Source organism: Cupressus sempervirens, chromosome 9, assembly GCF_028749045.1.
Source record: "Cupressus sempervirens isolate cs-2001-9-10 chromosome 9, ASM2874904v1, whole genome shotgun sequence".
Taxonomy (NCBI): Eukaryota; Viridiplantae; Streptophyta; class Pinopsida; order Cupressales; family Cupressaceae; genus Cupressus; species Cupressus sempervirens.
Window position 1 is genome coordinate 201,466,091 of NC_143126.1, and position 15,281 is coordinate 201,481,371.

Here is a 15,281-nt window from a genome sequence, read left to right on the forward strand (position 1 = left end):
CTAGAGCTGCATGGCTTCCTGTAGATAAAGTGCAAGGCATTGCTAGTTGGTGTATCTAAAAATGTAGGATAGGTTCCCACACCCTTTAAAGAAGTAGTAAATTCTCCCCCTGATCTCCTAATAAATTAGGCAACGTGTCATGCCAAAAAAAATTCGGGGCAAAAACACACCAATATTTTTTTTTTTTTTTTGCATTTAGAGGTTGACCCACCATATCAGACTAAAACTTAAACCGGATGGTATCATAACTCATTTGGATCAAATTAAAACACTAAGATGTTCACTAAAAGGCTAATTAAAAGCTACACTTTAACTTATAACAAGATACATTAGATCCTATACTTAACCACTAGTTAGTGCTGAGACCGAATATAGTATAAAATCATTGAAATTCAAATACACAAGTGTTGTTCCAATATCTCAATAATAATAATAATACATGATCTTAATTAAAACATAAGGTGCTTAATCACATTGTTATTCACTAACCCAAGCAATCTACTAATTATTAACTAACGTAAAGATACTACAATAGTAATTTCAAAAGACTTGAAATATCAAATTTATAACATAATTTACAATTAATTTAAATCCTATTAACATTAATCAATAAAATATCTATTAAGTAAAATTTTCAATTAACAATATAATTAGTTGTTACGAATGACTATTTAAATAATATACATCTAATTATTCAAGATGTTGAACAAAACAACCCAATAACTAAAATAACGTCTAATATACAATTAAATAACTTTATTTAAACTTTATTCTAATAACCATTCTTTAACCAACTACTCAATTTAATTTACCTTTGAACATACTAACTTAACATTAGACTAACAAATTTTCACTTCAAGTTTTACTTAAACATTCAATCAAAATAACATACTGACTAAAACTTGCTTTGATTAAAATTTAACTTATAATAACTAAACTTTTTAAACACTTAAAGTTAAAAAAAAAACACCAATTAATAGATATTTTAAAACATATAATTTTATCGACTTAACATAAAAACTATCAAATTCTAAAACTCTTATTTAATACTAAATCTAAAATTACCAAATCCTAACTACAATTTTACTAACACTAAAAAGAAATTCTAATTCTTAACATATACTATTAAATAAACAAAACATACTAATTAATATTGGAACATAAAATACTTACTAACTTAATCCAAAACTAAAATATAAAATAACAATTTTACAAATACTAAAATCCTAACTAACATACTAACGGCAACCTTATTAGTACTAATATAATAAAAATCATAATAATAACTAACACTAGAATTATTTAATAATTTAAAACTAATTTAAACACCCTGTTTTTTCAAAACAAAGAAAACATACTAGCAAGAAAAAAATATTAATAACTACCCTAAGCTAACTACCTTCTCCTAGTCCCCATCCAACCATATTCTAACTTCAACATTACTCCAAACTTAACATCAACCTCCCCATAACCCTTAACAAATTAAACATGGCGCTGAAAAAGGAAGTACAAGCTGCCAACCACATGGCCCCATGCTTGACACAGGGCTGAACTCGACTGCCAGGAAAGGAATGAGTAAAAGTTGCTTTAAAACAGACTTTAATACTTCCCACAAAAGAAACAGGGGCTTAATAGGTAAAGGGATAAAGTATTTTTTTTTTTAAAACTTGGTCAAAGCTACTAACTTCAATGCTGATTAGAAGCCTTGCCCCACTTTTTCATTCGTAGGTACCACTAGCTGTCCTATGACAGACCACTTGGAAATTCGCCTAGAAAAAAAAGATTTGATAGGATATAATGTGAATCAGTTTTCTTGGTAAAAGTTATGATTAAAAGTTAAGTAGGTAGATTGCTAGGACATAGGCTTGTTTGTGATATTTGCTATGTATTTTCTTTTCTTTTTTTAAATTTCTCTTGCAATTAATATTTAATTTTAAAGATAAATCAAAGATAATAAGAGTATCCAAAAGGAATATACTCTGTCAAAAAAAAGAGTATATTTCCCAATACATATTCTAGCATCCTATAGGTGGATGTTTTTGAATTTTTTTTTTTGAAAGTTCTAAATAACCAAAGTTACAAGATTTTAGTTTTCAACTTTCTAGTGATAATATTTAAATAAAATTTCAACAATTTAAAGGACAACTTGAGAGGTAAGAAACATATATCTCAACTCATATACAAAACTAATGATTTTTCGACAAGTCTAAAAACAATTAATCGCATCCAAAGTAGGTTATCCAAACACTAAGATTTTGATTTCATTTGCACATATTCTCTTATTGAACATTCACACAATATATACTTAAGATCGATCGTTCCATCCTTTCTTCATTTCACCTAATTAATATTAATCTTATGAATATGATTTCAAAACATAAGAATGCCTAAGGAAGAGTGAGCATCATCACATCTGATTTTTAAATAGCATATGCAAAACTGAAGAAAAAGCTATAAAACTCATATGCAAGAACATTACTCAATCTTATTTTTTTCCTCTTCTATTAATCAACCTAGTTCAAGGCTCCATCAGGAAAGAGCCAGTAAGAAAACCCGACATCCTTGCCGCTACATCAAAATTTAAATACATTTTTACATAATGTTACAATACAAATTTGAATTCTCTTCTAGGTCCTTCACAAGGGATCATTTCCAATATCTTCAATGCATCAAGGGAATCATAGAGAAGACGAGCGCTGACCCGGAGGTAAAACAAATATAATATGAAGAACAAATCAAGCATGCATCCCCAACCCGGTTTTGCACAATAGGTTCAACATTGAACCCGACTAAGGGGGGAGGTGGATTTTTTCAATAGGAGATGTCAATCACCATACCATAACATAGCCCTTTCGGGGCTAAAACTCAAGAACTTCTGTTCTTCTACAAATGCCCTTTCAAGGCCAATACAACAAGGATTTTCATTCCTTCCCTTTTCTCAAGAATTCAAAATTTCAAACATGGTATGTGATAACAAGTAGGGGCCCATAACACCCTACCCTCTTTCTCTCTTTTCACCATGAGAGGAGACTCTACACTATTGAGGTCCAACTAAGGCCTTTCCTCCGTACATGGCCACTTCTTCCTTATTCAAGGGTGAGTAATGCCAAAACAATCCCCATCAAATTCCCTCAAAATTTCAAAGCCAAGCATAAGAATGACATCCAAGAACAAGTTAAGATCTCTCTCAAACAACCTCAACACACATTCAAGCAATACAAGAACAACACAATGCCTTATGCATGAATCAAAGCATGAACAATATGAAGAACATGATCAAAAGAGTGAACAACCCTACTTTTACAAAAAGTTATGGTAAAATGACAAGTTGAGAAGAGCTTTTCCTTCCTTTCCTTCAATCTTCAAACTTCTCTCTAAAATTAGAGACTGGGTAACAACCAAAACTTCTCAAAGATGCCTCTAAATATCATCCTAACTCAACTAGACATTGGGTGAACCTCTAGGTGGAGTCAAGGTTACCAACTCAAGAAGGAAGCAATCAATTTTCGCACTCAAGCAAAAATGGACTTTTTGAGTGACCATCAAAGTCAACCAAAGAGGTTAGGGGAGTGGAAAATACTCCCAACCCATACCCTTACCCCTAGGGTACTTAGATTTAATGATTTTAGACTTTTATGATTAATCAGGGGCCTAACAAATGCTAAAAAGGAATTTAGGACTTTTTAACAACCCTTAAAATGCAAAATAAACACTAAACCGGATTAGGGGTAATTAATTTCTATTATAAACTGATTAGCAAAAAGGTAACTAACCTAGTCCGACTTAGAGCTTTAGGTTACTCGGTTAACCCTAACTATCATGTTGGAATGCATACACAATTCACAAGTGTCAAGCGACACAATAAAAAAAACACTATTACAAAACATTAACATTTACTGAATATAGAATGATACATTCATTCAAACCACAACACAAATAAAATACGAACAACAGGGTTTGCATCTTTCATCAAATTTAACATTGGTTTCCACAATTGATACATAGGGTTCAGTTTCGTTTCTCTGTTAAATTTTTTGGCTAAAATATCCTGCACACTCATTGCACACATCAGTAGCTCAAGAAAATCACATGCATATATATTAAAAACCTATCTGGATAGTTACATAAATTAGAACATAAATCTTTCATAAAATCAACTATTTAATTCATTTCTACCCACATTTAATCATCCGAATCGCATAATCAATATAACATAACTTATTCGTTAATTCATATTAAAGTACCAAATAATCATCATTAGGCATGCATACACCTAATCATCATAACAACACCAATTAAAGAATATTGAACTATTTGAAGCATAAAACTTAATCATCAGAATACTGAAATCAACACCCTTATCATTAGGTGAAAATGCCTCATAGCATCGTTAGTGAAATTTCAATGTTTAAACAATTGAGCTAATGTAGAAGTTCTCGAATCACTAAGTATTTAAAACATCGATGTATCAACTACTCTTAATTTCATTAGGACCTTCACAACATAAAACATTACTTCAGATCCATTCAAATCTCCTAGAATAGATTTAACAAGAAAATTCATATTTAATAATTACATACGAGGAGGGTCCTTACACAACGAAAGACAAAATGTGTCTTGAACTCCACCTCACACAAAATGTGGAGAAGAAATACTCTTCATGGAAATGAAAGTAAAGGATGATGGAGATAGAGAAAAGAAAGAAAAAAAAAGTGTGGAATAAAGATGAAGACAAACTAGATCTTGAGGAGAGCTTCATTACACTTATAGAGAAACAAGAGGTTTAAGAAAAGAATTTCAAAACAAAAGTTATGAATTGAAGAGAATTGTGAAGCCCGAGTAAAACTAAAACAAAGTCATGAAAGATTAGGTAAGATGATTGTAGATTTGAATTCGCAATTAGAAAAGAAAAAATGGATGGATGTTTCAATCATTGATGTAAAAATCGCCTGAGGAGATTAATCGCCTAGGCCTGAAAAAGTTTAATCGGGAAAAATCGGAAAAAATCGGGAAAAAATCGGGAACTAAAAAACCACTAAATTTTAATAAAAAAATGCGATTTTTTTACAGAATTCAATGTTTTTTTGCATCTAATGACTTAATTACTAACAATACATAAGAAACAATCATGTTTAGATATATATCAATGCAAAAAGAGTTATTAATCGGTAAATTACTAACAAGTAAGTAGTGACAAGTTGTAAATTACTAACAACTAACAAGTTCACAACACATGAGAAGTATTCTCATAAATAAAGTGTCAAATGTAAAGAGTTCAAATAAGCACATCAACATGACTACAAATAAGTACAAATGTCAAATACAGGACTACATCTTCCTCTTCCCAATCACTTTACTAACGAGTGCGGGAGAGGGTAAAGCTCTAGAACTAGAACCCCGCAGGGTTTGTGCCCGTGTCTGTGTCTGTGCCAATGCAGGAGATGGTGTAGCTATAGAACTAGATGTCGGTATCTCCACATTCGCTACGCGCAAGATGTCAAGGTCCTCTGCAGTAAGCTCAATGTCATCATCCTCATCATCGCCCTCCTCGATGTCATCCAAATCAATGTCATATCCAGTTCCATCGCCTTCCTCCTCCGCAGCCTCCTCCGCGGCCTCCCTCTCCAAATTGGAGATGTCCTCCTGTGTAAATAAGGGAGCCTGCTCCTGTGCCGTCCAATCATAATAAGGATCTATCTCATCCAAATCGATTGGCCCAGGAGGATCTTGTTGCGCCTTTTTCATGCGCAATTTAAGATTATATTGCACATAGACCATGTCATTCATCCTCTTTTGGGACAACTTGTTTCTCTTTTTTGTGTGGATGACCTCAAACAAACTCCAGTTGCGCTCACAATGTGATGCGCTACAAGGCTGTGATAGGATTCTGAGAGCAAATTTTGCAAGATTTGGAGTGCTTGCACCCCAAGTGGTCCACCAAGCCACTGCATCACAAAAATTGTACAAGTTAGAAAATACTAATAGACAACAAAAAATGAAACATAAATATTAATTTAGCATTTGAGATTCAGTAGTTTGCAAATGTATTACCTGGGGTTTGTGTAAGCCTTGCTCTCTTGCAGAGAGAAGTGGAGAACACCTTGCCTCCTGCTGAAGTGAAGATCTCCTGCTCGGCGATGATTTTATCTCTTGTTTCCTCGCTGGTTACCATCTTTTCGACGCACTCACTTAGGCCTCTGATGACCTCTCCATCAGGATCTGCATATGTACCATCAGCCCTAAAACCAAAAACCAAAAACAAATAAGTCTTCCAATTTTAGTACACACCCAACACCCTACGAAAGCAAAATGAACTCAAGTCTTCGTTAACTTAAATTTGAGTAAGAATGAGCTTACAGTATACCTAAAACGTGGGTTGAGGAAATATCCTGCTGCATGAATGGGTTGGTGAAGCTGATTATTCCACCTTCTATCAATGATCTGCCAAATGGGTTCATATTTGATGCTTTCCCCCTTGTAGTAATTTTTGATAGATTCTTTGGCCTTGTCCATGGCCTCATATAGTTCACCCATTGGCGTTTGGTCTCCATCAACCAAACGCAAAACTTCGACTAAAGGCTCAGACACCTGCAATATAAATTTGAAATTAGTTGACAAGTTACAAAATTATTATTTACTTGAGTTACAAACTTAGTATGTTATAAAGTTGTAAAGTGTAAACTAAAACTTAAAGTTTTGTAGTTACCTTTACTATTTCATCAGCCTTATCTTCAAAATATTTATCAAACACAATCCGCACAACATTCTCTCCTTCACTCTTCTTTGAAAATGTGGAAGCAAGCCATTTTTCGGAAACAAACATTTGCTTCAAAGAAGCCAAATTATCGAGAATGCTTTGCAATGTCAAAAAAATCGTTGCAAACCTTGTGACGGCAGGCCTGACAATTTCTTTGCCATCAGTGTGCTCTCTCATCAGGCTAAGGACCCATGGGTGATTGTATATGTATTTTGTCACCCGCCTTGCATCCTCCACAATTGGAGTGACCCACTCAAGTTTGCCCATGTCCTCCAAAAGAAGGTCAAGGACATGTGCTGCACACGGGGTCCAAGAGAGAGTGGGGTGCCTCTGCTGTAGGAGTTTTCCTGCCAATTGTAAAAGCAAATACTAATTAGTTTCCAACTTTTCAAATATATCAAACTATTAAAAATTCTTGTTGTGAAATTCACAATGCACATGCAACATAAAATTACAGTTTACCTGCTGATACATATGCAGCAGCATTGTCTGTGATGATTTGCACCACATTTTCAATGCCAATCTCTAAGACCATGTTCTCCAACATCAATGCTAATGTCTGAGCATTTTTTACCTTGTTGGAGGCATTGATTGATTTCAGGAACACCACATTATCATTACAACAGGCCAAAAAATTAATTATGGTCCTGCTCTTCCCATCCGTCCACCCGTAAAAAAGAATGGTGCAACCAAATTTTGTCCATTCTTGTTTTTGTTCCTCAACAAATGCTTTGGCCCTCTCAACAACATTTCCAATAAGCTTACAAAAACAAAATTTAGTTATGTCTTAGATTCTTAGTAATTTAAAATTGATTTAGACTTTAGTAATCAACATTCTAATTTCTAGATAAATTAATTAAAATTTAGAACTAAGTAAAAAGTTAAAAATTAAAAGGAAATCGAGTGTAATAAAATTATTCGCTTACCTGCCACCCAACACAAAACGAGAAGGGGACTTGTACCCCTTTCCTGCAACTGTCAACCCTGTGGCCAAAGCCTCCCAATAGGGACTGTCAACAACACTAATAGGAAGGTTGTTGAAAACCCAGAAATCTGCTAGTGCATTGTCCAACTGGTCATGGACCTCCTTATTCCATCTAGTGGCCTCTAATGAAGGTTGTGCACCAGGTGTGTGCCTCGGCACAAAATAGCTCCCTATCCCAAAAGCACCTGCTGATCCTGATGGTGCGGAAGTGCTAGGAGGTGTAGGGTGGGAGTGGGAGTGGAACTCGTGAAAGAAAAAACACCCTGTTTGTGGACACGCGGCCCACGATAAGAGCCAGCCATGCTCTCAATGGCTGCCTCCTCCTCCTGAACATCAACGAAACTGCCCTGGGTCTCTGCTATGGCTGCCCTGACATGCAATTTATTCCGCTCTCTTTGCAATTTTTTTTGCTCTCCAGCTGCAAGCAAGGCATTTGCAAACCTTTTTATTTCTTTTGTTGTATTCTCACAAGGATTCGTATCATGTTTTGAGATCCCTGCGATGTGATATTTGAACCGGTAAATGCCCCCGGATATTACTTTTTCACATCGAATGCAAATCACTTTGGTTGGTTCATCAGGTGCTTCATAGGCATATTTCCATGCTTGATCTCTCGCATTCTTTGGCCTGGTGCCAATGTAGCCTGAGGGGCATGGAGTCAATGGCCATTTGTCTGCCATTTAAAACTGCTGCGGGCTGCCTACACATACAAATTTAAAAAAAAAACTATAAATAAATTATAACAAGATCAAAGTTAACAGTTAAACAAAGAATTCAAGCAACATTCCAATAACAGCACCAATAAATTGAAATCCAAATAACATTCAAACAAACTAGCTGCTAGGGTTTCAAATTTTTTTTAAAAGGGCAAATTTTTAGCATAAATTCGATCTAGAATGGAAAAAAATGCAAATGAATGCATTTAATTTTGCTTACATTCATCAAATGCATTCCTAACTAATTAGGAATGTATTTTTATCCATTTCTCTTGCAAAAACCAAAAACAAAGATTCAAATCACTTACCTAGTAACGAAGAAATCAAATCAAAAGGCCTCCAAATGCACTGGATTCTGCCTATTTCTTGCCAAGAACTCCTTCTCTATCCTCTCCTCTCCAAAACACCCTAAGCAATGTAAAAACATAATGAAAAAAACGTGTTTTTTCGTCACTTTATGTGACTGCCGAGCGCGGGCGATTTTTTTGCAAAAAATCGCGATTTTTAGGCGATTTTTTAGGCGATTAATCTGCGATTTTTTGGAAAAAATCTGCAAAAAAAAATCGCGATTTTTGGGGCGACTAAATCGCCGGCCCCAAAAAATCGCGATTTTATCTCGTATCGCCGATTAATCGGCGATACTCACATCTATGGTTTCAATGATCAACTTAAAGGCAAAGGAATCTAAATGTGAAAAATTGTGGTTTGAAATTGTTTCTTTAAGAAAAGAGTTGGAGAAATCTATTGACTAATCGCAGCAAAGCTGGAGTTTGACAAAAATACCAAAACATTAGATGATATCAAATGAAAGACAATTTATGTAAAAGTTCCAATACTAAAGATCTGCCACAAAAGACAAGTGAAGAAAAGCCAAAAAGCTACAACAAGGCTCTCAAGAGTTCCACAAAAAAGGAAGGCAACAAAGTGGAATTTGAAGTCCCACGAAAGAACAATCCACCCCAAAGACAAATACAAACATCTAAAAGCCTGTTTGTCAAAGACAACCACGCAGGGTAAACTTTAAGAAACCCCCCTCCAAAAATAGATATAAATTATTGGCGAATCTTTCATTATTTTGAAAAACCAAATTATTTTTATTAGCGAATCTTTCAATTTTTTAATTTTAAATATTATTTACATTGGCAATTATTTTGGAATCATAATTTTTTAGTAGAAAATATTGGCAAGTCTCAATAATAATAAGAAGTTTGCTAATTGTCATGGAATTTTACAAATCAAAATTGAACATGTTTTATCTCATGGAAATTATGAGGATAAGTACATTATATTTTAAATCAATAGTGAAAACTAAATATTGGTAATATATCCCTAAAGTAACTAATAATTATGATAATTATTGGTGAATTAATTTTAATTTCTTCGATAATATATAATATTTAGGTGAATCAAATCTAATCATGTATCGAATATTGTGGCAAATCTTTGAGTTTAAATTTTTTAATAAAATAAATTATTGAGCGATTTAAAATATTTTAGAACTAAATTTAATAAAAACGTGGCGATTTAGGTTGCATTAAATCTTAAATTATTAGCCAAATTACTAGCAATTTTTTTCTAAAATTCACAAAATTACGAATATTCACCACTAAAAAACACCCTACAACCATGTATTTGTAGGTTCCATTTTTGTTTCATGGATATTGTTTTCATTTAATTATTTTGGTCATAAAGCAATAGATTGTAGAATTTGTATGCTAGTTTCTTTTAAAGGGAGTATAATTCATTTGCTTTTCTAATGAATTGTAATATGATATGCTACAAGCACAACAATTCAGGGCACACAACATAGTTGTGTAGAGTTGTTTTTGTTGAGCCTCCAAAACAAAACAAGGAGGACGTTTATGACAAGGACGAGTCAACTATGGTTTGGAAGAAGTAGGAGCAAGAAATTAAAGAGGAATTCATGTTTGTTCAAACAGCTTTGCATGTACAAAACAAAGGACAATGGTTTGTTGATAGCATTTATTCAAGACACAAGATAGGCAATAAGAATAAATTTCTTACTTTGAACAAACAGACGGAGTAGTAAAACTTGGAGGCAATACTAAAGCAAATATAAAAGGAGAAGGCACTTCAAGTCTAGAGAATGAAAAAAAACAAGAATTGAGAATGTCCTTTATGTAAACGGTCATAGCTGGAAATATCTTTCTTTGGAGGGGAGTCCACTTGCCAACTTAGGAACATTACAATGGCATTAGAGCAAGTGATTATGCGAGCTTGTCAGGTGATTTATGGAAGTATACACCAGAAGGACAAGGGAACATCATTCTATTGATAGGATTGGGGAACCACAAGATCTTGCCAAGGCAGCCCTGTCATTGTTAAGAGAGGTCACGAGAAGTGAAGCCCAACTCAACAACAACCTAATTAGAGGAGAATGTCAATGACTCATGGAGGAGGCATTTGTTAATGTCAGTTTTGTACCACTACATAACATATAGCGATTGACTACTTGATATGGAATATCAAACACTCAATCCGTCTCTTGAAAAGTAAATACTCATGAAGACATGAGAAAAACTCCAATGTTCGTTACACTTGTGGATACTAACTCAGTTATATTAATGTGATTTGCTGGTTAATCACGTAGGCGGCCTTACGTTGTTCATTCAAGGATTGTCGAACTCTCGTTGTGATGATGGTGATGTCTGGCTTTGTGGAGTATATGAGCGCCAAATTATGTTGATGGTGATGGTGATGGTGATGGAGGGTGTGTTTGCCATTGATGCTTCTCCTTTCTAGCTTTCTAAGAATGAACTCCAATTACTCAACTACTTGCTGCTTTACACTACTCCTATGAATGAAGACATTAGCAAATGGATAGGGATCAAATTTGATGAAAGCTTACCAATGGCATCTACCTCCATAGATGCAATGATTCAAGGAAAAAAAGACTAGAGTATCATGCAAGGCTTCCTAACTAGTCACTAGGATGCTAGTGGCCTAGTTTATAGAGCCTTATCAAACATCCACTAATATCACCGTACAACTATCCATCTATTCTTACTCTTGCTTAACAACTTTCTTGAAATAAAATCTACTTTAACAACTTCAATGAAATTTATCAACTCTAACTATTGGAAGTAGAAACCATGCAATAACACCAAGTGTCTCTAATCACCATGCAAGTCACAATAATGATAAGAGAAGCAATTTTGGTATTATCTTAAGCAACAATTTTCGTCAACCCTCTTTAACTTTAACTATTGGAAGTAGAAACCATGCAATAACACCAAGTGTTCTTATCACCATGCAAGTCACAACAATGATAAGGGAAACAATTTTGGTATTATCTTAAACAACAATTTTCTTCAACCCTATTTAACTTTAACTATTGGAAGTAGAAACCATGCAATAACACCAAGTGTCCCTAATCACCACGCAAGTCACAACAATGATAAGAGAAGCAATTTTGGTATAATCTTAAGAAACAATTTTCTTCAACCCTTTACAAATGAGAGCAAGTGGCCTTATATAGGGGCCCAAATTGCAACCAACGATCCAGATCGAATCCCAAGAACCCTAATTAGGGTTGCCACCCCATCGGCCAATGAGAAGACGCCACCTTATCAATGGATAGGTTGGCAATCTCTCCAATACTTGTGTTCGGCCTCCAACTTTATAATCCTCTCATTTGCCTTCCTTAACCTTTCTCTAATTGAAACCATGTCTTCTTGGATCTCCTCACATTCCATGTCATCCGTGACTCTTCCCAAGTTATGCTCTACTATCTCATACTCTTGAGCTACAATCTTGTCCATTGCCTTGCTAACCTTTGGTATAGCAATCTGAACTTTTCGATGAACCTCAGCATTGCTCTTGATCACCTTTGTCACTGTTTTCGCAATTTGTTTTTGTTTCTCACTATCTTCCTTTTCCATTAACCCTTGAATATCTTCGACTATTCAGACAATAACCACCTCGCCTCTTGGCATAAGCATTTGCCTTAACCATAGTGGTGCAGTGCATCTCCCCAAATCTGGATTTGGTTCGACTAGCAAAGCATCACCAACGGCCTCGGGCGCTTGGCTTATTTCCTCAATATCAATTGGCTTATCCTCTTCTTCACTAGTGTTGTCACAACATCTCCATGTTGGTTCTCTGAGAGAGTATAGTACTCGGTACTGTTGTTATAACCGCTTGATTCCGAATCAGAACTCACCTCTATCGCAGCCCCTTGTCCACTTGTATTATCCTCTTGGCCTCTAGCCTCAGTTATGCTCTTCCTTGACGGTGTTGCATTCCGTCTCTTTGTTGGAGGTTCTTGATGTTCTTTACTTTTCTCAACCTCCAAACCTCTCTTCTTGCTCTTAACAACTCTTTGTTGCTGGCTATTGCCTTCACCTTTCTGTCCGACTGACTCCGCTAGACCTTCCTCTGGTTTCATCTTCTCATAAGTAAAGCGTACTTTCCAACTTTGTTATTGCCTTAACTTCTCATTGTACCATGACTCAGTGTGTAGATCAACTATCCTTGTAATTGCCTCTAAGGAAGGATCCTGATGATCATCCTAATCCACTAGATCCAATTTCGTTCCATCCACTGTATCATAATCTTTTCTTAGTACATTGTCATCATCTTCCAATTGATCGAGAATGTCAGGGCCTCTCCATTTGATTGCCCTCATCATGCTCATTGACAATCTTGAGAAAGCTAGCTTCCTCACATGAAAATCATCTTGTGCATTGGCCCAAGAATCTTTTACATTAATAATATGTTTGAATGTGTTTTCGTGAGGTGCCTTGATAAGACCATTAGGATCAAATCCTTGTCTTGCTCTATACCATTCTAGATGATATTGCCCTAACTCCTTCGTAGCTGCAAAGGTGACAGGATTGGGGTAAGTATCATTGCTTATTTCAAATGAGAAGGTAATCCCTATCTCACCTTTAAGTTTCATCATTTTGTCATAATGCCCAATTTGACTAGCCAACTCCATCAAAACTATCTTGTCGGTTGGGTACCTTGGAAGTCTCTTGGGACAAACTGTACTTCTTGCCACTCTAATGTATTTAAATTGCGGAAATTGGATGAACCAACTCCCATACTTCTTAACTTTTATTTCCGCTTCCGTTGAGAGCCTTCTAGTGGGTGTCCCTTGTAATATCCTTACCATCTTCATGGCAAAGGCATCATAAAACATCTTATAATCTTTGGTGTTGTGCAAATGAAATTGTGGATAGCACTCATGCACCAAACATTGCTCCGACCCATTGCCAATCACTCCTAAGGCCTTAAGTCCAGGATTTTTATATAGTCTCGCAATCAGATAGAAAAGATAGGATCCCATATAGAATTGCTTTTGATTTGCACTGTTCTAAGTTGCAACTCTAAATTTTCGCTTATAATTCTAGCCCAATCAATTTTTCTTTTTCCATTTTCAGTTTCATCAACAAAGTAGTACATCCAGTTCTCAAATTGCATACCTTGAGCCACACTCATGATCCGAATGAGAAGCAAGATAAGGTCACCATACTTCGGCTTGAAATTTGACTTGGTGAGCTTTGATGACCTGGTAACTCCCTGCTTGCCTTTGTGTAACCAATTCTGCTTTAGATGACTAAAGTAGGCCTCATGGTTACCCTAAAAGCACTTGGTTGTTTGATCCATCTTTAACACTGTCATGCCTCTATGTTGGGGAATATTGAATACTTCTTCGACCACTTGTCCATTGATGTTAGCCAACACTCTATTCCCTTCATCAAAAATGATGGACTTGGTCACAATATCAAATTGGGATGCACATTCCATTACCAATTGCGGACAAGGGAAAGTGGGAGGGAAACCCGCCATGTGTACAATTCCGCTCTTGTAGATCTTCTTCGCCATGGGGGATCGTCCTTCCTTCAATTTGTCCTTCAACTATAGCATGTTCACTGTACTGATATTGGTATCACTTATTCGTCTCACTTTCAAAAAGAAGGTGGTCTTAGGCATCATGTCTTCCTTTTCTTTTTTGGTATTCGTTTTTTTTCGGTTCTTGCTTGTGCTAACATCTACCATCCTAAACACTTATTTCTGTCCCTTTGTTCTAAATGATATGGACTACACTTATCAATCTCCAGTCTTCTTTCTATTGATGGAATCTAGTTTATTTCTGCCTCTCCAAGTCTTATCTCTACACTTATCAATTTCCAAATTTCTTTTCCAGGGGTGGGACTACTGCTTATTTCTGCCTCTTTGTTACCTTAGGATGGACTACACTTATATCTCCCAACTTCAGACTAGGGTGGTCTAGCTTATTTTTGCCTCTCCAAGTGTCCTATCATGAAATCTACACTTATATCTCCCAACTTCAGCCTATCAATAGAATGATGAAGTGGTGGATGATGAGTGCAATAAGAAAATAAGGGAAACGAACCAAGCAAGAACAAGGAATAGAATCCCCGCCTTTAAAACCAATTTTCACCCCAAAAAATGAATAGAATTTTATCTTAAATCTGCCTTTACCAATAATTGGGCCCTCTTCAAGTTCGGATCAGATCTTAGAAATTTTAATCCTCCTTGCAAATAATGATGCCCTAGCAAAAATCAGAATTTTGGCTTCCTTAAAATTGCCCATACTTGCCAAAAACCAAACCTTAAATCACATGGTTCTTTCACCAAATAAAATTGAAAAGTTTTATATTGTGCTGTGAATTTTATTGGTGTAAATCTCAATTTTAATAATCTTGAAATTAAAGATGATACTGATATTAAAATTTTGAGTCTCATTGATGATAATTTATTGAACAAATTTATATCCTGATTATGTATTATGATCTGCAGGTGTGAAAGTATGATTGCCACTATTATTGATCAA

At 35.3% G+C, this 15,281-nt stretch overlaps 2 protein-coding genes across 2 annotated transcripts in view; one reads left to right on the forward strand and one right to left on the reverse strand.

The window, feature by feature from the left end:
* Nucleotides 1-15,281, forward strand: part of LOC149538184 (uncharacterized) — a 52,824-nt gene that overhangs the window by 27,283 nt on the left and 10,260 nt on the right. The window lies entirely within an intron of this gene.
* Nucleotides 5,329-7,906, reverse strand: LOC149538185 (uncharacterized). The gene is made up of 5 exons (XM_089800193.1): nucleotides 7,220-7,906; nucleotides 6,707-7,104; nucleotides 6,365-6,588; nucleotides 6,052-6,239; nucleotides 5,329-5,945 (listed from the first exon to the last, which is right to left on the reverse strand). The coding sequence occupies exons 1-5, from the start codon at nucleotides 7,302-7,304 to the stop codon at nucleotides 5,329-5,331; spliced, it is 1,512 nt and encodes a 503-aa protein (XP_089656319.1). The 5' UTR covers nucleotides 7,305-7,906.